The sequence below is a fragment of the Pagrus pagrus genome (assembly GCF_965226575.1).
Source record: "Pagrus pagrus genome assembly, chromosome: 3".
In the NCBI taxonomy this organism is placed as follows: domain Eukaryota; kingdom Metazoa; phylum Chordata; class Actinopteri; order Spariformes; family Sparidae; genus Pagrus; species Pagrus pagrus.
The window spans coordinates 20569887-20595888 of NC_140187.1; the positions used below are offsets into that span (position 1 = coordinate 20569887).

The window sequence follows — 26002 nt, forward strand, 5'->3', positions numbered from 1 at the left end:
ATGCTGGTGGAGAACACATTTTGTTTTATATAGGTCATATTTTTACACATTGCCTCAATTTAAATAGTAAATAAAAGAAAAAAACAGAACCCAAGTGAGAATACTCTGGATTACATTCAAGCTAACGTCCAAACCTACATCGCACGTCTTCTATCAGGGATGAAAACATCATCAGTGTACTGTGCTACGTTATCACAGGTAACTGGAATTATACTGGATAACTGGAAAGTCCCCTGCTGTTTAAATACTACAGAGCAGACAATATGCAGTTTACTACTTTGACTGTAATTGAGTCTTCAGCTCATCACTACACCTGAATAGTCATAAGTAGGTGAAGTTCCTTAAATATAAATGTCTTATGAACCTTTATAACACTATCCTGCAGGAGGCGCTGGGGTTCAGTTAAAAATAAAGTACAGTAATGTACAACTGCAAATTGCAAAGGGATTATTTTACTCACAGGAGTAGGAGGCGTAGGCGTGTGGAGCAGCCTTCATATATTTTCTTACGACAGTCTGAACTTCTCCACTGTTTCAGAACAACTTGCAAATGTTCAGCCTGGTTGTGCTCTCCAGCTGCTCTAGCCACCATTATCACAACAAAGGGAGAAAACATAACTAATTTAATATTTTTTCCCTCTCAGATGCATCCTTTCAGTCTAATAGCAGAGTATATGTTATCTCTCTGGGCCTTCTGGATTTGTGTATTTTCAAACGTGATCCAGTTTATATGGTTTGTAAAAAACATTGTATTTGTTGAATATATGTTTGCACTGTGGAGGATTTTTTAATAATTTGTATAATGACACTTTGGGCATTTCAGTCTTAACTGTTGTTAAAACAAAATTAAAATGTATCAACAAGGAAATCCAGAGTTTGCACAAATCTGACTGCCTTTTTTCATTATTGTACCTTTGTACAACCTTACATACCAAACTTAACAAGGTCTTTGTCCATCTCGACTTTGTGCACGTTCTAACATTATAACATTGCTTTAAATTAAGTCAGAGGTCTTTACTTGCAGGCATAGCTAAGAATATTATCTTTCTTCTTACATACACATAGATATTATCTCCTTCAGAGAAATTGGTTAAATTGATAGTTTAGATTCTTTTCATGCTCACTGGTGCCTGATGTGGCGGTACTGTTGAGCTATAAATAGCACCGTTGATACTTAAATACCAAACATTTTTTAAACGTTTTAAGACATCAAAGACACATGTCCGTCACATTAGACCAAATAATTACAATTAATAAGCTCCTTCTAAACAGCTTCTTCAGATCATCACTTCTGTTAAAACCTCGGGGAGTGGGGAAAATAATCATTATACAACAATATCTTGAGGATTGAAATATGAGGTCTGCATTAAAAAAATAAACTGATCTCATTTGCATGTAAAGTCCGCAAATGGCACTAAATGTTATTCTTTTCAAACTTGACTCAACAAAAGTGAGACAAAGCAGCCAATGGTGCAGTGAATGTAAATAGTCTTTATTTATTTTTTTACATTATTTTTGGCATGTTTTTCTGATTGCTTCAAGTGAAAAGAGACAAAAGTGAACAAGATAAAAGAAACAAAAACACACAGTACAAGACAGGATGTACACAGAGGCTGGACAGAGACAGCTGCTGTAATTGTGTTGAACTTCATGATTAATGACACAAAAGATAAAGTACGGCTAAATATTAAACTGGTGGCAGATGGCCAACAGCAGCAGAAGAACATTATCAGCTTCTGTGAACTAAGATGCTGACTCACCAATACTGGACAATGACAAAACTAAACAGGAGTAACACCCCGTTTACAGTACAGGCTGATATGATGATGTGAGAGTGTTTCCTCAGCACACAATTAGCAGCAGTTGAGCATCACATGAGCATCTTTCAAATCTTTACACTTCATGGACGCAATTAATCCTTATTCCAATGAATGTACCAGCAGGAGAAGGACTCCAACATGGATACAATAAGGTGTTTTTCAGCGACCTGCAGAGTCCACAGACATGCAACACCTTTGGGACGAGGTGTCAACGCCCATTTCTAACACTTCCAACATGATCCTACAAACAGGTGGATTATTTAATAAAGGATCCAAACTGGATGTTTTCACACAGGCACTTTAAAAGCAGTCTGGTTGTAAAGCCCATTTACAACGTAAATCAAGTTCCTATATCTATTTATGTCAGATAAAAAGAGGAAGCAATACTTCTCAGTATTGCAGGTAAAAGATAAAACTCTGGAAGTTGTAGTTGTCGCCCATACTATATTTATGAATAACTCAGTTACCCAACAGTTTTGGTAAAAAGTCGGTGTTGTGTGTAAAATTTGGCAGCACAAAAAGAAAACAACCCCTTACTATAACTTGACACATGAATCTGACAGGATAACAGTCAAAAGTCTGCAATTGCCAAAATAATGAATTCGTAAGGAAATCAATAACTCACATCAAAAATGCATTACAGGTTTGTGGCAATCAATGGTTGACTTCAACATACAGCAAGATCATAAAAAATAACCATAGATAAGACAAGGTATTTGATTTTCAAATATACCTGAGAGCAGCAAACAGTTACAGTATGGCTTCATTTCAAACATTCAGATCTTAAGTAAAAAGTAGAGTAGAAATGTTAACCCATGTTTAGTCCTTAATTATTCTTGTCCTGACATGGTTTGATACTCAAGAGAATTGCTCTTCAGAATTTTCCCTTTTTGAGACATTTATGATTTATTTACCTCATGATCCAAAGAAAATACACCGAATATCAAGACTTCAAATGTGTCATTTTTTCTGTGAAGTTCAGTTTAAGGCTCCACTGGGTTTGTCATTAACTTAGAGATTAGTCATTTTCTTAGTTTGATTGTTTGACTGTAAAATACATGCTCCAATATGGTTATGGTTACACCTGGACACCAAATATCTCACTACTGGAGAACCTAAACTTTAACCTAAGTAATCTGTTGGGAGTTCTCCCTCTGACATGATTGGTTTTACTGTCAAAAATATTTATTGATTATGACTGTATTTAATGACAGTATGTCTACAATTAGGGGAAAAATCATACCTGCTTAAAAAAAAGGAGTCATAAAAACTAACCTGGATTTTAAAAACAATTCAAAATCATCAAACTATCATTATTACATTTAATTATCCCATAATTCCTAATGCATGTGGCTCGCACTTCATGTCAGAACCACAGCCACAAAGCAGCTGGTTTTACTGACTGAGTGAACTCACTGATTCACTCTTTTTGGAAGACTTTCCGAACACCAACGCTCTCACCACTGAGTGTCAGCAACACGCCGTCAATGAGCTCAGTGTGGCTGCAGGCTGTGAGAGTGACGCTACATATCTGCTGACATAGATTAGAGCTGATAAGAGGGTTGCCTTGATAGATGTGGTCTGTTCTGATCGATTCGTTATTCTGGTGAGATCCTTCCTGGCATTTGAGCTTATTTTATTAACTTGACCTTGTGTGATGGAACACTTATAGTATTTCACCCTCACAAACGACTGATCATTTCATTATAAAGTACTTCTTTGAGGCTCGCCTCTTTCAAACAAAGTTCCCAGTGGATTACTGGTTTAACCTTTCAGGCACAGATAGTGATTTTCATGATTCACACATGAAGCTACATTCAGGAGCATTTCGTCGAATTTGCGAGTTTTACGTGCTTGATACATTAAAAGGAACATTAAAAGAGCGTGGGACACTGAAGACAAATTTGAAGACGATAGGCACATGAGACTAAAGCGCTATAGGAGACCAAGAGCTGCAGCAGAGTCTTGTGATTGGTTTGCTCTCTTTTGTCAGTTGGACGTAACCCTTTATGGCATTTTCCCTCAAATTCAACTTGAGATGCGGTACAGATTTTCCTGAATGACCCCATGCAGGAAATGTTCCTGAAAGGGCCTGAATAACATACATTATTTTGATCATTCCTACAGCATGAGGGCGCCACAGTCCCCTCCTACACTGGAGTGACTTTTTCAAGTAACGCCGTTGATTTGGAGGTAATATTTACTGTCCGATCTCCAAAATGTTCCAGAGCTTGATCATGTCCCTGCTCTGATTTCACCGCTCAGTTTGTATTTCCTACACTCAGCTCAGCCGCTGAGCGGGTGCAGGTCCACTCTGACCTTCTCCCCAGTGCTCATCATGCCAATCGTGGGATACAAGCCTCCTACAGGTAAGGCCACTTCCCTGCGGCCCACCACTTGTCCATTTCTGGTGAAGAAGACCTGTTAAAACACAAGGGCACAGCAAAGAAATAATAAGAATATTTGTACTGAAGGCTTTAAGACTCCCTTGTTTTTATATTCCAAAGTTTTGACAGCATCTCACCGCGACTTTCTTCCCCTCCACATCTTCTACCTCGTCCTCCTCATCTTCATTGTTTGCATACAAGTCATTCTGAACCTCGCTGGGTTTGGGAAACACCTCGAGGTCCCAGTCATCTACGTCATCTGAAAGACACAAAAAAAGAAAGAAAGACAGTTTAAAGACTGAACATGATGAGACACAGGGCTTTGTAGACCATATAAAAGATGTTCACCTCCACCATCAAGGCTGTAGTCACGTGGGAACATGATTCCACAGCCCATTATGTCCCCTTCAAAGCACCGTGGTCCAAACGCGTCTCCGACCCCGCTGCCCTGGAACAGCTTTCCATCATCTACAAAGAACAACTGATTAGATTCATGTCACATATATTAAAAAAATACAATCAAGACACAGCTGCCATGACACAACACAACCTCTGCCATTGTTAACATTTCTAAAAATCTGTTTGTTTGGTTGAGCAGCGTAAAATATCCACCTATTCATTTTCTGAACCACTGATCCTGCTCAGCCTACACACACTGCACAGACAGACTAATTCCCAATCACTCCCACAGTTTCCAGTTTACCTAGCCCGCATGGGTTGAACTGTGGGAGGAAACCAGAGCAACCAGAGGTAACCCACGCAGACACAGGAGACAACATGTATCAAATATTAAGTCGGGACAATGATAAAGTAGTTCAGTGGGAATTGTTTTCAGCAACGCACTGTTCTGTCTGCTGAAGCCAAAGAAAGCTGCATAGAAATCAATTACAACTATATAAATAATTCATTATTGTTGATATCAACATACTGACAAACTCCTCTCTCTACTGTTGCCAGAAACATGAGTGACAGTTTGGTTACCAATGTGACTGTGGGTGACAAAATTAAATGTGAGACAGAATTTAAGACTGGCCACAATGACAAAATGCAAGTGTTATATGGATTTAATTTGAATGCAAATGCTCACAGAGAAAACCTATGAACCATCAAAATCAGCACTCACCTGCATGATAGGCTATGGACCCTCTGCTCCAACCTGGATGTCTGTTTTTGGGGTAGTCCTGCAAAATAAAAGACAAAGTCACATCTTATGATTCATTAACACAACCAGTCTGAACAATGTCCCCATCCACTTCATTACCGGGGCCAAGGGGGTTATGTTTTCACCCGTGTCTGTTTATTTGTTGTTTGCTTTGTCAGCAGGATTACACGAAAAAAAACTGCTGAATGGATTTGAACAAACTTGGACGAAGGATTCACATTCATGGCTGATCTCACAAAGGTAAACAAAGGACATAAAAACTCTACTATGAGGCGACACCGATCCAGGTGGTGGGATTTTCTTTTCAATAAATCAAAAAACAAAAACAAACCAAAAAAATTAATACATCAAGATCAAGATATTGAGAAAGAAGAGTGAACATTATCTTAAGAAGTTTCCCATCATTTAATTTTGGGTTACACATCATAAAGACTTGACAACCTGCAGACATCAACTGTAAGTTATATAATTAATTACTAAAATAGGAGTTAAATGAAAAGGTCAGTATATTCAATGTGATTTGTAACTTTTCTGTTATCATCTGCTATTTACTCTTTCCAACAGAACTACACACATTTTGTATTTAGCTTTGGCCGTACTGAAGGTTTGTGGTCCCAACCCAACATAATCTGTCATTAAGCACTGTGACACTGATCAGCTAAACCACCACTTGAAAATGGTGAGTATGTAGGGAGATATTCATGTAATGCATTTCCTGTGATCTAATACTGACTTTACAGTGAAGTGTTAAGTGTAATTCAAGGAGGTCTAAGTAGCCGTATATGCTCCTGTAATCAGAGCACTGATGTGATGATGGGCTCAGCAACAGGTAAAAAAAAAATAGGCGTTGGAAGGAGAAAGCATGAGACAATAAAAAGGGCGTTATACGAGAGAATAAATGAGATAAGTAATGACTATTGCGTAGAAAACAGGACTTTCCCTGAAGCAACAAGAGAAAAAGGAATGCACCATAAACAGTTGCTCCTTTATCCAATATAAGCAATCATTGAGTAACTGGTGACTGTTAAGCATGAGTTACTCTTAGACAGAGAGAGAAAGAGTGAGAGACACCTTTGTTTTGCTTTTTTGCAGCAAGGTAATACTTCCCATCAGCAGGCTGATGCGTATTGCAGAAGATGACAGGGGACGGAAAGAAAAACCTCAGGAATGACCGTTTGATGGATTTATAATGCTCCACTGAGAACCGCAGACACATCGAGAAAAACAATTCCTGGAAAACAATCAGCGAAATGACAGAGCTCCATTCTCCACAACGTCTGACCTGAGGGCTCGACATGCCCACACACAGTATCTACCGGCAGAGGAGTCGGGGGAACTGAATGGTAAGGGTGAGTGAAACGGTGATCCACTACCTCCCAGGCTGTGAGCGCCATCGCAGCTGGCAAAACAGCAGTGTGATTAGCAAGACTGACACTTGAGCAATTAGCGTCCAATAACCAAATGATGCGATGTCGACATCCAAAGCAGTTATTACAGAGAGTTTTTAACACAATATGCACAAGTTCATGGTGATTTCATGTGAGGCTTAAGGCCGCTGATTGCATCTCTGATGTGTAAACATTCAAAAGTCTTTCAGACTTATTTCCAAAATATGGATCGTCAATTGCTGTCATCAGCACATATTACAACCACTGAATAGAGCCAAACAAATTAGGATATCCTCCTTTAATTGCTTAGCCCGAGGAACTCCTGCATACTTTCAATTCTCTTCTGTTCTTTGATTCTTGTGTATGGTAGTGCTGCTGACTGATAATTCCCATTTTCATTGTGTGAACTGAATATGAATTAGCACCATCGCGAATACCATTCTTGGGGCTTCGACAAATTGTACACTTACTTAACAAATCTTTTGTTTATTCTCCCGTGGATCAGTCAGACTACAGTAGCTCTGCTTTTTTAAACAGCGGTCAGAGGCGGTTTTAGTTCGTCACAATAACTTGGCCCCCAGGCCCTGACGTAAGTGGTTCTTGGTTCTAGACCAGCAAGTGTTGGTGCCACTCTGAAACCAGTTTTCCTGGTCAAGAGCCAGTTCTTCGGCTCTCGAAACACAAAGAACTGGTTCCAGAGCAGGCACCGGCTCCGAACCAGCACCTGAACCGCCTTGGTGTAAGAGAGGCATCAGTTTGTGAAGTCCAGAAATGTGAGTCTGAGTTTTTGCCGGTGTCGAAGGGTGTGCAAGGTTAAATTTTTATCAACATGATCTCTTCCTTGGATTGTTGTAAGACAAATCTTTATGCTGATGATTCCACCGTATATTGTATTGCTGACTCTGTACAACTGGTCATTAAGAACCTGCAGCTTTCTTTTAATGTTTTCCAGAAAACTCCTCAAGCTGGTACACAATGCAATAAAATTAAATGTATGGTTCCCAAGATTAAAAACATAGATTACTGTAATCTCAAAATCTCCACAGTTAATGGATCAAATATTAAAAAGATTACTGAATTCAAGTATCTTGGCATCTGGCTTGATAACAAATTTGCATTAAATGCCACATCAGTGATCATCAAAAAAAGTGTTTTTCTTTTGAAATACATCCAGCAGATTGTTGAATTAGCTTTTCTAGCGATATTGGATTACGGTGAGGTAATTTACAGACATGCTGCTCCCTCCACACTTCCTGTAGGCCCTTGGATTCTGTCTACCACTCAGCCCTGAGGTTTATTTCTGGTGACAGCTACAATACTCATCACTGCATCCTCTATAATGAGATCGGTTGGCCTCCTCTGTCGACTCATATTCTGCATACACAAGTGCCTCATGTTAGGACCGATCTTGGGAAGACTGCTTTTAGTGTTAGTGCAGCAGCCTCTTGGAATCTCTTGCAACATGAACTAAAACTGAACTTTAGGTCTTTGCGAAACAACCATCATTGATCAAGCTTGTAACTGTTGTTTGCTTGATGTCTCTGTTCATGTTCAGCATCATGGAAAATAAGGGCCTCCCTCAACTGATTCTCTGAGTCTTAAATAAAGGTTTGAATGAATGAATCGCAGATTTTCCTCATATCGTGACAGCATGGAAACAGGAAGTGAAATAAGGCAGAAACAGAAGAAACTGAGACAATAGAACAATCTGATCTTATCTCATAAGTAACCTTTCACACGTGACTGCAGAACTCCAGTTAACATGGCAGATTAGCATCTAAATGGAAAAAACCTGCTTTCTATGGAAAACCAGATGTGGGGATGAAATGAGACAATATTTATTCTGTTGTTAGCTTTTCCTCTTTCGATCATCCATCACTCAGACTGGAAACAGTGAGACCAGTGGTGCATATGAGGAGTGCGATGACGAGGTTTGAGAGGGGGGAAAAGAAGTTTTCTTACCCGACAGATAACAACAGAGTGTGTTCAGTAAGTATCACGGCCACTGACACGTGATCATTGTGGTGAAAATGAGGAGTCTCTCACCCTGCGTGCCAGCCCCAGGGCAATATAACACTTCTCTCCAGCATCTGTGATCTCCAGTTCATAGTAGTGGAAGCGTGTGTTGAGAGGCCGACGGGCCTGAGCCAAGCCTACGTCCACGATGCTCTTCCCTTTACCCACATACTCCAGCAGCTGTGGAAATACAGCACAAACATTCAGGTTATGACTGAGTTACTGTCTCTAATAATTTGTTATCATTTTAGCATGAGAACACTGATTTAAAACAGTATCATGCTGTACCCTATGGAGTCTTAGGTTGTTTTTTTTTATTTTGCTTTATGTTCATCATTAAACAAAATCCCTTTATTTTATACTTAGTATTGTGCCTAGAGTAAGTCAACTAAAGGACTTGAATAAACAAAACTTAAATGTTCACGATGCTCCTCAGTCTGACTAAACACTTACTTTTACATACAGCTAAACCCATCAATATTTTTATATAATAACAATGTATCAGAAGTGCCACTATGTGCCCGTTTTAGCTCATGGTTTCGATTTTCCAGTCTGCAAACTCCCCTCTGATAAGCCGACTGAATGCTGCCCAGCACCGAACATCAGGCAGACACAGTTAGCGACTAGCTAGCCAGTGAACATAGTGGAGCACCTGAGGGGTGAAGAGACATATTTCTCTCAGCAGTTCATCGAGACAAACAGAGGAAGGATATTGGATTGACATTTGTGGTGTGACCAAAAAAACTTGACTCGAAATGGATGCTCACGGTGCTTCATGGCTGCTGGATGTGTAAGCAGACTGATTTGCTGAAGATGTTGCCACAGCGTTTTAAGGTGATAATACGGTATTGTTGCTGTATATTCATCTTATCTGCTGCCCCCTAGTGGCAAAAAAATAAAATGTAAAAAATACATGTAAAAAAAAATAGATCAATGAAGGCAGCTTTAAAGCAAGTCTGTGTGTCTTTTGAAAGAAGTAGTAACATAATCTTAGTCTTAGAGATTCAAAGTTTAATTCATAAGCAATACGAACCCTCGCTCAATTTTAATACATTCAGGACTTTTGCTTCTACAGCCTTACCTGGACTAGCATGACCAGTAGTTTCTGCTTCCTAATGTTAATTAACTTAAGTATATTTGGTTGAGATTACAGTCAGTTAGCTGACTTAATGATCCTTTTCTACTTGTGTTACTGTTACATGTTGCTTTAGCATATAACATTACCCTGGTTAGCATGGTTAGCACATGGGGTTAATGAGGAACTAGCTTTGGTATTCAATGAAAATTCATTAAAAACTTTGCTTTTAGATTTAAACCTTGTGATAATGTGTGTCTTTAATCACTTAAATAAATAAATGCAAACACTACTTAGCTGTGGCCGAGAAATATGCTGAACATAATGTATGTATCATATGTATAAAATTCCTGAGTTCGCCCCATTGTCTGATTTTGGCCTGGCTGCTGCAGCCTTCTCAGGCTGGCAGAGACAAGAGTTGAACAAGAGGAGCGAGCATGATTTATTCACACATTATCCTATTAGGGATGTGAGATGATGAGATGAAAAAAATAGGTCGCAACGTCATGCAATTCTTTCTTTCCTGGAAAAATAGGGCAGGGTCTGGATTCGTCATCGCTGCGCCGTATTGTTCCGGGACTAAAAGCTAAGAGATAACATAACTGTTTACTACATGCAGCAGAGGAGATCAACACCCCCAAAAACTGAATCCTTTTGCTGAGCAGCATTCATAAATGTCATGAACACACCGTCTGAAGATAACAGGGAAACCAAAAGACTAAAACATTAGGGTAACGCCTCATTACTAGTACGGCTGCCCATTTTCTCAGTTAAATTCACACATCTCTCATTAACAAACAGTCAGCTGGATGAGATGTCAAAGACAAAGAGTAGTGATGAAAATGTGTAAACTCATTAAGATCTCCCTTTAGCACCAATAACAAGATGAGGTTGGTTTAAATTGTACACTTACTTAAATAAATAAGATATATTTTAGTCCCATTTATCAGCATTATCAGACTGATTATTTTCTGGAGAACTTTAACTTGTGTTTTCTTAGCACACCTCGTACTCTTCCTTTTCTCACTATGTTGTATAAGCACAATCTCAAGAGGTAAACAGTCTTGTTACTGCAGCTGACCTCATTTGGAACTGATATTAAATCACTCAGTAATCTCTGTGTAGGCAGGAGAGGCTCTGTGGAGTTTGTGTCTTAATAAACATTTTTTAACACACCTGCGTGTCCAATGTAATCACAACTATCAGCAAAATTAAACAGAACAACACTTGCAGTTACTGTTTGGACAATAACAGAGAAAAAAAGTGCAAATGAGAAACAGAAACCAAGAAGCATAATCCCAAACTTAAGTATGAGTCTTGAAATCCTGCATCTGGCTTTGTTATTGACTTGTTTTTCTGTCCTGACAGCTCTCAAGTAGTGTTACGACGTGCACATGTGTAATTGCTGATTTGCAGGGAGATCAGACTGTGGTTTATGGGCCCTGCATTCATACAGGACAGGGCCAAATTTGTCGAACTGAAGGATAATTAAATGTGAGGGTGGCATAAGGTTACTTGTTCCCGCCTCAGGGCTATTCAGCTGTCATCCCCTCCCATCCTTTTCAATTCAGGTTTTATGCGTATCAACGGCTGAGTCAAACACAAACACTGCAGCCCTGCCGTCACAGGGAGGGGTGGACGATATTCAATCCAGGATTTCTGTATCAACTATGTGAGATAAATATAACAGTAAACACGTTATATTTTCAGGACTCACTGTGCCAGTCACTCTGACGTCATGAAGACGGCCCCAGTCCTCTTCATGACTGTCCACTATCATCTGCCCATCATCCTCCTCCGTGCCCCATTCAGCGTTCAGGTCCAGCTGCACTTCTTCCCCCAGAGAGTGCATTCCCACGGCAGGGTAGAGACCGTCAGGAGCTGCTGGGATCTCAACGCTGCCGACCTAGGCACACATTCAAATTCTGTATTTTTGAGGAAAAGTAGCTGGGAACTATGAATAAAGTCACGCGTAAAACTGCACTGGCTAAATAAATTCTGTCTAAGTTAAAGAAATATGATGGTAATGGAGCACTTACTTCTTTGCCATTCTTGGTAAAAAACACTGTTAACTGTCCGTCATCAGAGTCCAGGGATATTCCACAGCCGATTCTGTCACCTCTACAGCATTTTGGACCAAACTGTTGACCTACAGTGTTGCCATTATACAGCCTGTGGAAAGACAAGTAGGAGAGGTTCAACGGCTGATCATTAATCATTTTCAGTTGTTTTAATCTCAGGCTAATGTTTGCACTTGAGCTCTTACTAATGTGTTTTTAGTGTAGTGTCTGGTTAGATGCAGTAGTTAATCCAACACATATTTCTCCTATGGGAGACACTAAGGTTACCTACATTTCTGCAGATACAGAGAGAAACATCAAGACACAAGTAACAGAAGATGAAGGTAGAAACGGTATTCATACGCAATTGGTTTGTCATGCACTTATAAGACAAGTATATCTAACGTACAGTTACAGATACAGTTTTAGACTGGACATTTTTATATTTATATAAAATATTCTAAAATGTTTGTTAAACATTATTTTAACTAGGCAGTTCTCTCCTCTGTTTGAGCAATAAGGCCCGAGGCATGTGCCTAGAATGCCTATGCCTAAATCCTGCCCAGCCTGTTGTTGCAGATTTCCCTCTTCCATCATCTTCTTTTATCTCTCCACTTTTATCTCTCTACTGTCAAAGCTCTGATGTCCGAATACAATTTTAATAACTTCCCTGTGATAACAGTAATGTTATTGTAAACACCAGAAAAAAGAGAGAAAACATTTACAAGATAGATAACCAAATTTGTACATGAAATCCTGGTGTTTGTTGTATCACTACTGCTACTCCAAGAGTCAGTCCGACATAAATGTGTAATGTTGTCTAAACATTGTCCAGTTCCTGAAACATGACCAAATATTGTTTTGTAACACTGACTGACCAAGCTCGTTCTAAAAGTAGTCACAGTTTCTGAGAACTGAACATGAATTATACATGTTTTTCAGTTTCGTGTTTGTCATTTCAGGACTTTCCCAAATTCATCTCAGTCTCATTAACAGACCCTGAAAGCACATAAAGAAGCTTCTCTTGATGATGAGTATGGACAGGAGGAATGATTACAGAAAAAACGACCTGTTTCAATGTTCACATCTATATCTGGCTAGTGTTTATAGACAGACTCACATGAGATGTAGTATATTAGTACATTATTTGGCTGCATCTCCATGTCAAATATCATTATAAACACGTTAAGTCTACAGTATGTTTTAAAGAAAATCAGCATTGTCACATACTTGCCATCATCAGCATGAAAAGCCACAGAGTTTGGGAGCCAGCCTGGCTGATGGTCCAGTTTGTACATCTGAGGCACCAAACCAACAGCAATCATTCCCCTCACTCCTGTATCGATGATGGTCACCTGCAAAAGCCACAAGTTAAATTATCATTAATTATAATTATAATAAATTATCACCAGAAAACATGAGAAAAAAAACAAATTATCTTTGGGATGTCTTCAAAGATAAATGTGACCAAACGTAACTCAATTTAATTGGAAGACTGAATCAGAATCGGCTTAATTGACCAGCTACATACAGGCTGTGTCTCAATTCCGCGCGAAGGCCGTCCCAACTGAAGGCTCCTCCAAATGCACCCCACAAATACGGCCTTCTTTTACCTCTTTTTGGAGGATGCACCGCTACTATCCTTCACGGCCTCCCATATCCCAAGATTCTTTGCGCGCCCGAAAAAGAATAAAGAAAGAAAGAAAATGGCGACATCAAGTGGTGCAGATCATCACTTTCGCCAGGCCTGGGCAGCAGAAATCGTGATGTAAGGGTAAGGGCGGGAACATCTGGTGACGCAACCAGGAAATGCTCCGAAGGCTAGACCGTCCCATTTAACAACGGTGGACGCGGCTTTCGAAGGCACCTCCGAAGGACTCGCCTTCGGAGGCTTCAAAGGCCGCGTCCTTCGAAGGATGCAGCCCCTGAATTAAGACACAGCTACAGAGGGAATTTGACTCACAGTGATGTTGCACTCAAACTGTGGGGGTGCCAAATCACACATTTCTACATAATTTTGCTTTAAGAGTGAAGAATGTACAGGACTGTAATGTACACAAGTAACTGAAAAAAAGGTGTATATATCTAAATAATCACCACTGACCAAAAACATAATAAAAATCTGTATAAAAGCCAAGTGTTCTTCAAATTGTAAACAATAGAAATGGTGCAAAGATATAAAAAGAGATTATGTCGAGACAGGCTGTCATTACATTCTATAAATGTCGGAGGCGTGAGCATCAAATCACAGCCAGTAGCTTCAGATATTAATGTTTCCTCTAAATGATGTGGTGAGTCATTTTATTCTTCCTCTGATGCATCTTAGGACGCCAACCGTGAATGTAAAAGATGCTGTTTTCACATTCAGGGCGATGAGTCATGAACTCCTCTAACAACACACTACTAACTGTGTTGAGACTGAGGAAGAGTAGGTGTAGTTTATCAGAACTTCTTTATCTCCTTTTGGTGGATGTTGCCATGTGAAGGTGATACAGCCACTGTGATAAATTGCATAGTACTGTACATAGTGCAGTGCTAATGTTATGTTTACAAAGAAATAGGTTTTTAGCAAACAAGTCATTGATTTCATGCTAATGCCATGCTAGCAGGGCAAGATGCTCAACATGACAAGGCTACTGTGCTAATGTTCTTCAGGTATTGTGTTTGTTTGCCACCTTAGAGTTTGGCATGTTATCATGATAATATTTGACAATTAGCACAGTACAGCTAAGGCTAATGGGAATGTCATTAGATTTGCAGTTATTTTGTGACAAACTGAGTTAGACAAAAAATCTTGATGCTAGTGCCAGTGACCGTGTCAGGAGGAGATCACCACAGTCAGAGAGATTCATCCTCTGGGTACCATGAATGGTTGTAAAAAATTTCACAGCAATCTTTCCAATAGTTGAGCTATTTCAGTCAAAGTAGTGAAGCACAGTTTTACAGATTTTGTTCTATAGGATTTATATGCCGTTAAATTTTACTTTTGGGTTTGACACTGCTCCTGTTTTCACTTCATGAAATTTCCAAACCAACCTGAAACTAAATAGTATCTGTTTGTACAACATTGCATGTTGGTTCAATGTGAAAACCCTCCAGTAAAGAGCTGGCTTTCACCACTGTTATCATAACTGAATGCTGACCATATGACATCATCCCTAGGGAGCCCAACATGGACACACTGCAATCGGAGCACTGCTGGCAAATCCAGGGCGAGGAGGAGAGGAAACTTTTTAAGTTCTTTCCCATGACCTCAACAATGGTCTCCAGAGAGTGAGTAGTAAGTAATACGTCCCTATTTTCTGGGTCAGTGTAAAACATGCAGAAGACAAAAATCTACAGTCAGCACCGACTTTACGGTCATTTATTAGCTCATATGCCCATTTACGTAAATGGCTTCCTATCTCCTCCTACGTGACTCCCACAAAGTGAGTCACAACAATGAAACACATGTGAGTTTAAAGGTTGAACGGGTAAGTTAGTGTTTCACTTCACGTCAGACCGGGGGCAGGATGTGTGTGTTAGGCAAGTTTGAACACGGTTTACTCTGAGCAACAGTCACGATCTCAGGATGTTTGTGCACTATGGTGTCTATTAGAAAGAGCAGTGAAATAAACAAACCAGCACATGATTTGTAAATGAGCCGCAACTTATTTGGCTCTGTGAAACCAATTTGTCATGGCTGAGGGAAGAAAGCCTGCATCAGATCAGAGTTAAAGTGAAAAGCACCACTGAGACTGATATACTGTATCTGTGTATGCAGGAGTAAATGTTCTTTATTGTTACAGTATGAAGTACAGTATTGACCCTTCATACCAGTTTTAAAAGTTGCTAGTTGAGGCTGTGTGAGCAAAGAGTGAGAATCTGACTCCACTGGTGTCAACAGCACAGTATTATATATTTTAGCCACCCAAGCATCAACTAAGGCTTGTTAGTGACGTTTTAGCAGAAGCAATTGTATTTATAAGACCCCATTTTACAGAAATATTTCCCACCAGCTACAGCTGATAAAACCTGCCCAAAATTGCTGTAACTTCAGCCAGCAAAATTATTGGTTTCCAGCTAGAGATGTAATGCCCCCTTTTGTCTGCCTTTGTCTTAAAACAAGGACTCATTGTTGTAAAACGTATTGCCTTCGTTATCACTGTGAACTGAATGAGTTTGGTGCTAAAATGGAGGGCTTGACATGCATAGCAACAGTAGCTAAGGGAGGCAGGGCTTAGTTACAACACAGTATGAAGTGAAACAATGTTAAAACTACAGGACATGTTTGTGACTCTGCTGATAAAATGTACTGGAGTGTCTGGAAGAATAAAGTTGATCCTACTTCCCCTCTGATCCAAAAATATATTCCTCTCAGTCACAGGCTTTACAATAAAAATGATGCAATCAAAAGACATCAAGACATGTTTTCATAACCTGTGTCAACATCAAAGTTGTTATGAAGGAGGTTCAAACTGGCAAACCTGCTCAGCATGCAAAAGTGAATCTGTTTCCATTATAAAAATTTTAGTTGCTGTTATTTGTGCTGACACTTAACACCTGAACCTGCTTCTGACACACAATGTAAAGGGAGGTGACAAGTATCTACAAATCTATTTGCAAGCTTACAGATGTTTAGTTTCTCAAAGAAGTGTCAGACCTTCTTTTTTATTGTGGCTCAATAAGATGAAGGCAAACAATCAGACATGATGGCCCATCTCATCGACAGAGAGTTGTGTCCTACAGCTACAATAAATCAAGAACCAAGAAAACCAATGCTTGTAATCGAAAATTGCTTTGGTTACTTTCAGATCTGAGGAGCGCCTCCATTTCTGTGCACTGCATTGTGGGACAATAAGTGTCCGTCAATACCTTAAACAAAAATGTATTTGTATGAATACTCAGCATTGATTACATATTATTTTTCCATTACATGCTCAAGACCTCTGTTGCATTTTGGCAGTAGTGTGGAAATGAGGATATGGGTCATTTGTTAGTACTTCACTATAAAAACACCCCGTTACATACTGATATTTACATTGTAATATAGTAGTAAGTAAGTATAGATGAACTTCTCTTGATTAATTCCCAGAATGTTTCACTTGTATCTTCATTTGGAATAAAGTGACTTATGTAGAAACAAGTCTCAGAAATTTGGCCGTTTTATCATCCCACATGCTTAATAGAGTTCATAATTAAAAGCATCCCGAATACATTATATAGCTGGCGAGAATTCAAGAAACCTAGTAGGCCTTAGGCTGATAATTACAACAATAAAGCTTCTACCAACTGTGGTGCATAATAAAAACAGCTCAGCTTAGAGAGTTAAATTGGGGTTCTTCACTGAATATCACACTGAAACTCATAAAGACACAAAGTAGAGTTGTTGTGAATCAGGCAAATTTACTAAATAACAAGTCTGGCTGTATTTTTCCCTGACAAAGTGTCATTTTTTTAATTGTCACTGCTACACTTTACACAGACTGAAAAGAAAAGATCATCTCTTACTTCAAAGTAGCGATTTCTTCTCGACAACGGCCTGGCCGCCACAAAACAGCCAACTTCATCTGAATTCCCATGGTACCTACAGAGAGATCCAAAAAGTAAAACTAAATGTTACAATGATCATCACATCTGCTGAAAGTAACCAAAGTGGAGTGCTGACTCAGCAAGTGAAGGAAAGTCTTCAGTGTATAATGAGGGACTAAACCTCATAAGTGTCAGACTCTCATGATGGCATCACTCATCACTGTTACCTGAGTATGTCTCCATCTCTCAGCATCCTTTTGAGCCGCTCACGGTATCGCACCGCTCGCACTTCACGAATTTCTCGAATTCGCCTCCTCCAGTTCAGAAAGCGATAATGAAGGTTTATGTCGTCCATGTCTGAAAATCATTACAATCTGGGACAAAAGAAAAAGAAGTATTACTGCTTTAGAGAATCACATAAATCGGCCGACATTAGATCTGAAGACAAAGGGCTGTTTATGTGTACATAATTTGTTCCTGATGATTTCTTTGACTGAAATATCAAACTAATGACTCAAATGTTTGTTCACTCAATCATCATAGCCATAGAAGCTGTTGGGGAAAACCTTCAGAAAAACAAGAGCATTAGGATCAGCACAGGTCCTCCTTAAAAACACAGCAAACATCTCTGATCACAACATGATTACCACTGTTGCCTGACAACAAGAAGGACCTGGGTTTGAACCTCAGGCCGAACCCTTCCCGAGAAGAGTTTGTGCGTTTGTGTTTTTCCATTTAAGTTTAATCCCACATTCCAAAGACAAGCAAAGGCCTGGACAGTGACTGTACACTGCCAACAGGCACGAACGTGAGTCCCCTGTTCGTGTTAGTCCCAGGATGGTCAGGTGTGGGTGTCTCCCACCCAATGTCAACTGTGACTGACTGACTCAAGTTTCGACTGATTCGTCCATTACCCTGACTCAGTGATGCGTTTCTGGTCTTTCTGTGCCTAAAACACTGCAGGGGGGCAAGTAAAACACTAAACCTAAAACAAATCATGCTAGCTATAGACAAAGACAAGGGCTGAAACTAAGAATCATTTGGTTAATTTGTTGATTATTTTCTAGATTAATTGATTCGCTTTGATCTATAAAATTTCAGAAAACGGTGAAAAGTGATGATTACTGACTCTCAAAGCCCAAGATGACGTCCTCAAATGTCTCTTTTTGTCTAAAACTCAACAATATTCAGTTTACTACCAAGGAGGAGAAAAGAAACCAGAAAAAACTCACATTTAAGAAACTGGAATCAGAGAATTTCGACCTTATTTCTTAAAAAATACTCAATTTATCGATTATCAAAACATCTGGCAATGGATATAATAGTTGACAACTAATAGATTGATTGGTAAATTGTTGCGGCCCTAAGACAAAGAAAAACAGGCCATGACTTAATATACAGGAACTAAGAATACTTGACATTTTTGCTTAAAATATATCAATATCAGATTATTTTTCCATTAATCAACTAATCGATTAATTGTTTCAGCTAAACACTGGTCAACTACATATAATTTATCATGCTTTTTCCTGTCAGGTTATGTAATCCAAGCCAGGATGAATCAGGTGAAAGGAACTTCATCAGACAGTCAGGTTTGGTTTTTCCATTCACAGTCAACACACAGAACAAAAGTATTTCACTGTGTGGATTTTGACCGCTTGGTTACATTTTTAGTTTCGTCTTACGACGTCGGAAAATGTGTTACTTTCAACACTTAAGAAAGTGAAACTAAATAAAGGGCAAATGTTTTATGGTGACAAAACCAACTTCCCAGCCCAAATACGACCAAATAAAAATAGTTCAGGCTGTAAATGTTAATGTGTTTTGATAGAGTAAACAAATATTCAACCTCATATGGTCATTTGATGTGCGTTAACTCCGATGGGGCTATTTACGAGCCTACCCTAAACGCAGCATCGCATTTCCCAAACTACGGGCAGGACTGTGTTGGCCGGCTAGCTGCTTTCAGCGACACAACATTATCGCGCTGTGCGGCCAATAATGTCCCATAAACATGACTACACATCAGGTTTCACACAAACTACTAAAAACCTATTCGTCTCATGTTGGTTCCTTACTGTTTTTAAACTTGTAACGCGTCGTCCTTCGGTTTTTCTTCCAATTTTAAGGAGGTGAAGTCTGTCACTTTATGTCCAACCTGCGCTGCCGGAAGTCCCGCCCTCCCAACCAATCACAGCGCAGGATGAGGACAGTGTCGTTAACCTGTGCAGTGCCGCGTGTAAGTGTATGTGTGTGTGTGTGTGTGTGTGTGTGTGTGTGTGTGTGTTTGGTTTTACAGTTGGTGTTTTACATATCATTTTACATATATTTTACATGGAGAGTACACATATGTAGACTGATATATTTTGTGAACACTTTTTATTTTATACAAAAATAATAATATAAAGTTTAACTGTATGGGATGAGCCTTGTCCTCTTGATTCTATCTCCTAAAAGTAGTACAACACACTTTTACAGTCATATTTAATGTATTATTATGTTGATTTTGAGGCGGTAAGAACCACAGAGTGGCTAAAGTTGTGCTTTTTAGTCACAATAAGGAAGATATTACACTGAGGTTGGGTTCTCTTTGGGGAAGGTATTGTTTGGTACCGTACCTTTCACTGATGCAATGGCCCTTTCATGGTGAACGTATGCTACCATAAGCAAAGGGTATAAAGGGTGGGCAATATGGATAAAATCTTCTATCACTGTGTAATTGTATGTTGTGATATTCATATAATTCATTATATAGACTAGTACAATGTCTAGAAAATTAATTCAATTGATGTTGAATGTAAAATCATACATAAAATGCGTAAAAGAAATCAAATGGGAGTGTTTTAGTCAAAAAATCAAGATATCTCATTACATTCATGCAAATAAATCCTATTAATTCAGCATCGCCCACAGAGGACTAATACATCCTGAGGTATTAAGGGATGATAAATCATTCAGATCAAGTAGTCTTACCTCGACTTAAGAGATATCATTCTGTTCTATCCCTGGGTAACTAAGTTACATTTGTATTTGAGATGTAGTGGTCACAAGCTGGAAAAATAATACATCAAGTTGGAAGACTATCAGATTTTTTAAGATCGTGTCCTCTAATTTAATCTGTTGTGACTCACAGACAGTGGAATTTGCAGGGTGGGACTCGTTGCTCGTGGCTATTAATGTCTTAGTCATGCAACCTTGAGTGGCACTCCTTCAGCCTCTCAGTGTCGGCCGTTTCCTCTAAATCTTTAGCCCTGGAGTTACAGCCACTGTAAACACGCTCGGTGAACAAAGTGTTTGTTTAGTGGTTGCTATTTAAAGACAACCCTGAAAACAAGGACGATGGGTGGAAGTAACTTAATACTTTTACGCCTGTTAGTGTAACTTGGTATTTTTCCACAGTACTTGTGCTTTTTAAAATATTTCATAACTTTATTTGTACATTTTTTGTTACATTCTTTAATTGAATATGTGTTTAGCTGCATTTCAAATCATGCTCAAAGTGCTGTGTTGGGGGCTGACTATAATCACCATAAACTACACAGTACTGTAACAAAACAACTGACCATAGGAAAGAAAAAACACTAACTGGTTTAATTGGTACTCGGTGGGGTGAAGCTAAGTTTAACTGTTTGCATTACATTTGAAGGGGCACAAAGTAGTTTTTGGAGAAGAAATTCAAAGTCTGGATTTTAATACTTACAATATTAATGATGTAACAACAGAAACTTTCTTTTAAGGTCAGTATGATTATTGATTCAGTTTGTTTATTTAGTTTGTTTAGGCATAACAAAGAGGTTTTGTATGTGACATCTGTGAAGTTAGTAAGTGCAACTGTGAGATAAATATAGAAGTACAATATTATTTTTCATATTGTGAAATGTGGTGATGAACATGTATGACGTAGCATCAATTGGAAGAACAAGTAAAACTAAAGTAAATTATAATAGCTAGTAATAGTATAGTAAAAGTAAATACACAACTTATGTAAATGTACTTAGTTACATTCCACTACTGCTGATGGCTTCACTTTGACATTTGCTCGTTTACTTGAACTTGTGTTGCTCATTCCAATTTTTAGCTACAATGAAAAGTGACTCATGAGACACACAATCTAATAAATAAATAAATTCTGTATGGACAGATGACAAAAATTCAAACTGATGTTTCTCTGTCATGATGAACAGCAGCAATTTTAAAACTTGCATGCTGAATTTCTTGTCTGCTGAGCCTCGATTGGCTGGTTACACCAAAGCATCACTTCTGTTAATAAATCACCCTCGCAGTAGGGAAAAGGCAGAGCAGTGGAGGAGCGAACACAGCGATCACTCTGTGATTTATGTCGGTGTAGAAAACATTACTATCCTGCAAGATGACAGGCAACAAATGGTATGAGCATGCGTGAGAGTGTGTGTCAGAGACAAGGGGAAACGGGGTGTGCTCGGCTCTGTGGACATGAGAGGGAAAACTAACATTCTCCATCACGTACCCTCCCATACCTTTCCCCACTGCTCTTTAAAAGCTGCTGCCAGTGGCGTCTGTCAGCCTCATTATCACTCTGTCTTGGCTTGAGGGAATTACCGTCCACATTGCGACACACAGACAAACTGCAGGCGGCGGATCTGAGATCAGAAGTCCTCACAGAAACCAACAATCACGAAGTCAGTTGTAGGGGGCTGTTACCAGTGCTTAGTGGACCTCTTCCAGACCTCCAGTGTGAGATGCTCCTGTGCCTAAACATCCTGGTGCTGCTACTCCTGCAGCCGGCTCTGTCACTGCCGCTGACCACCCCGTCCAGAGGATGTCCCACCTGTAAATCAAGGTCCACAGAGAGTCAGCCGTCTATAGATTCGAACACCACCTCTCTGGCTGTTGGAGAACCGTGTGGGGTCTACACTCTGAGCTGTGCCCAAGGTCTACGCTGCGCACCACAGGAGGATGAGCCGAGGCCCCTCCGCGCCCTGCTGGAAGGCAGGGGGGTCTGCAGTAACACCAGCGGCATCGGCCCGACTGAAGCTGTCCGAACAGCAGGTAAGATTCACACTTTGTGCCTGAAGACGATGATGATGATGTTCATGTTGTGTGGATTTTTAACACTGACACTCACCATTTCCTTATTTGTCAGTTTTTGACATTTTCTCCCCCGTACTATTTACATTAAATCAACAAATGAGCGTTCGATCAGTCTTCCTGTAGCTTGAACATGAGTTTGTGGAAGTCAACAAAATATTTGGCCACAAGAACACACCTGTGTTTACACGCTGAGTTTATTTTTCCATAGCCAACAGCTCCCGGGCACGCTGTTACATAAAAACAACCGCATAACGAGATGTAGCAAAATATGACAGCAGTTTGCAAGAAACATGTTTTTATGGCTCAGTGATTGTGGTATAAACTTTTATTTGTTTTCCCAGATGGGTGTTACAGTTCATCTATTCAAGCTTTTAGTTTTATTAGTGCTGTTAGTTGACTAAGTGCATTACAAAGATAACAAAAACAGGTATACATACAGTATTAAGTGACCAATGATGAATGTTTTTGTCTTTATCTCATCCTAGCGACAGCACCTACTGAGGATCCAAATGAGGTAAAAAAATCCTCTTTGTCTTATGAGCTCGATAACTCAGAGAAACAGCACATTAGCCTCGCACTTACATAAATCTCCTGTCTCTTCCTACAGGCTCCATGTCGTAAACTGCTAACTACACTTATCCAAGGTCTTGACGCCCATGTATTCGACCCGCAACATGACATCTACATGCCCAACTGTGACAAGCGAGGCTTCTTCAGAAAGAAGCAGGTGAGTTTACAAACGAGATGAATTCCAGGAAACCGTCGAAAACTTTTCTGTAGACACGTGGTTTGTGTTTCCAGCTGCATAAACAGATTCATGTGTTTGTTGTGTTGGTGCAGTGCTGGTCGTCCCGAGGAAAGCGGCGTGGCAAGTGCTGGTGTGTTGATCAGAACGGCATGCCGGTGACCTCAAAAACTAAACAAAAGGGCGGACTGAGCTGTTGAAATGGGCCGAAGCAGAAGAGGCTGAAGCGTCGATACGAGATAAAGATGAAGGAACACCACGCAGAGTTTAAAGGAGCTCTGCACAGTCTCACATTTCACTCTCCAGCAGCCAGAAGCAGCTCTCCACCAATGAGAAGCTGCCTCGAAAACAGGTGTAACTTTGTCTCCTTGCGCCCTCTACTGAACATATTAGGCCTGTATTAATAAGACATTCCTATAAAGTCTACTCATGTTAGATGTCAATATTTCAAAGTGTCACATGGAAAGAGACTCTAATGAGATCATTTGTTCTAACTTGGACCCTCTCATGCCAAAAACTAACCCAATAACACTCCCTTCAATATTAATATATTCAATGAAATCAACCAAGTTTCAGGAACATCATGATTTGATCAATCTATTGTATTTACTGCCTACATATATTTTCAGTATTTTATTTTACATTGAAACCACTGTAAGTGTTTTACTGTAACTGCTGTACATAATCTCAAGATGTAACCCTATTTATGTCACTTTGAATATGATAGTCTATTTATGTTAATATTGCTAATGAATAAATAATTTATCAGTGGTTGCCTATAAGAACAGATACCTGAGGTGTTATTTTAAAAGCCTGAATTTTTTTTTATGTAGAATTGAATGGGGGCATTATATGGGGGCGTTTATATTTTTCTTACAGCTTTTTTCTTATTTATTATTACTGTTTTAACTGATGCTCTCTATTTTTGCTATCCCCTTTGCTGCTGTAATAATGCAAATTTCCCCATTGTGGGACAAATAAAGGATTATCTTATCTAATCTTATCTTGTTATTATTGTGAGTTTCTTTTCTTGGAATTCATTTAGAAAATGTGCTTGTCCAAAAGAGACTTAACTGAAGATCTGTGTATTTTGTGCCGATTTCAAGATCATGTTAATGGTACAGTGTCTTGTAACAGGGTGAATGGTGTCTCTGTCTCAGCCACTCCGCCCCACCACCACTTGTTTCTGCACTATGTAACTTCAGTGAGAGGGTAGGATCACAGCGTTACATACATGTTTACTTCAACATACAACACATAACACACATAACATTGTTATGACATAATGAGCTTTGCAGTTAGCACCTACATTACATGTGAAAAACTATTACAGACCTGGGATTTGTATTAACGACATTGGCACTCAGAAACTGCGTGGGGGTCTCAGGGTAGAGGCTTTACAGACTGTGAAGCCCCTAGAGGCAGATTTGTGGGCAATATAAACAAAACTGACTGGACTCTTCAGGCTTAATGATCCTTTAAATGAAGCAGTTTGAGAAGGAAAGTGACTGTTCGCTTGACCTGCTCACAACTGAAGTCCACATTAAGGTGATAACCTGTGATGTAAGCCCGGCTGATGCTCACTTCTTTGACCTGAATATTGTTAAATCATGTGGTAAATAACATATATACACTGAAATAGTAAAGTTCACTCAGAATGTTATAATTACAAATTACCCCAAGCATCTTCCTCTGCATCATAATCTCTAAAACAGTGTTTCTTTTTTATTTCAGTACCTTTTTGGCCGTTTTATGGCATTATTTGGATAGGACAGCTTAGAGATGACAGGAAATGGGATAACAGGTCAGATTCAAACCCTGGGCCGCTGAAGCGAGGACAAAGCCTCTGTATGTGGGTCGCACGCTCTACCAACTGAGCTGCTCGGGTGCCCCATAAAAAGGTGCTTCTATATTAGCGAGAACAACATACGCGCCAATGCCGATATATCTGTGATAGGTCAACAGTCAGGCTCTACACATACTGCTTCATCATGAGCCAAAAAGGTTGGTAAACACAGTATTGGATATGATGCAACTTAAAGGATAAGTTTGCCCCAAAATTTTGAATTTGGTTGTTATCTACTCACTCCCCAAGCCGATGGAAAGTCAGGTGAAGTTTCTTAGTCCACAAAACATTTCTGGAGCTTCACAGCAAAACAGCGTTGCAGCATGCTCCGAAACAACTGAAGTAAGTGGGGACTTGTTTAAAACTTAAAAAAACAAACCCACCAAAACATTAAATGGCTTTTTAGAGCTGATGTCCCTAGGGTTCCCAAATTGATTTGAAATGACGTTATTTACACCCCAGTCTTCACTGTAGCTTCACTGTAAATGTTTTCAGCTAAAAGTGTTAGCCCGCACCCTGAAGAGGGTTCACAAGCTTGACCGTGCACGTGTAAATAACAGCTTTTTTAAAAATCGATTTGGGATCAATTTGGGACCGAGCTGTATGGAGCTATTTTGTTGTTGGGTTTTTTCCCTTAGTTTTTTCCATTTTAAAACAAGTCCCCATCTGCTTCAGTTGTTTAGGAGAATGCTGCCACGCTGTTTTGCTTTGAAGCTCCAGAAATGTTTTGTGGACTACGAAACTTTATCTTTCCACTTGACTTTCCATCGGCATGGGGGTGAGTAGATAATGACTGAATTTTTTGTTTTGGGTGAACTTGTCCTTTAACACAAAACCACTAACAACAGTCCTACAAAGTTATAATTTATCACAAGGCTGTATTATTGTTATATTTGTAATGGCCTATAGGAAAAATATTATCA

General features: G+C 39.4%; 2 protein-coding genes across 2 annotated transcripts; one reads left to right on the forward strand and one right to left on the reverse strand.

Annotated features, from left to right (window-relative positions):
- Positions 1-1467: 1467 nt before the first annotated feature.
- Positions 1468-19593, reverse strand: LOC311255043 (SPRY domain-containing protein 3-like). The gene is made up of 11 exons (XM_084349173.1): positions 19497-19593; positions 17646-17792; positions 17398-17473; positions 13138-13262; positions 11887-12019; positions 11565-11753; positions 8803-8952; positions 5330-5387; positions 4555-4674; positions 4344-4465; positions 1468-4240 (listed from the first exon to the last, which is right to left on the reverse strand). Exons 2-11 carry the CDS (start codon positions 17771-17773, stop codon positions 4106-4108), a joined length of 1236 nt encoding a protein of 411 aa, XP_084205299.1. The 5' UTR covers positions 17774-17792; positions 19497-19593; the 3' UTR covers positions 1468-4105.
- A 2257-nt stretch (positions 19594-21850) lies between these two features.
- On the forward strand, positions 21851-24218 carry LOC311254306 (insulin-like growth factor-binding protein 6). The gene is made up of 4 exons (XM_084348009.1): positions 21851-22446; positions 22974-23002; positions 23096-23215; positions 23329-24218. Exons 1-4 carry the CDS (start codon positions 22137-22139, stop codon positions 23431-23433), a joined length of 564 nt encoding a protein of 187 aa, XP_084204135.1. The 5' UTR covers positions 21851-22136; the 3' UTR covers positions 23434-24218.
- The last annotated feature ends 1784 nt before the right edge of the window (positions 24219-26002 follow it).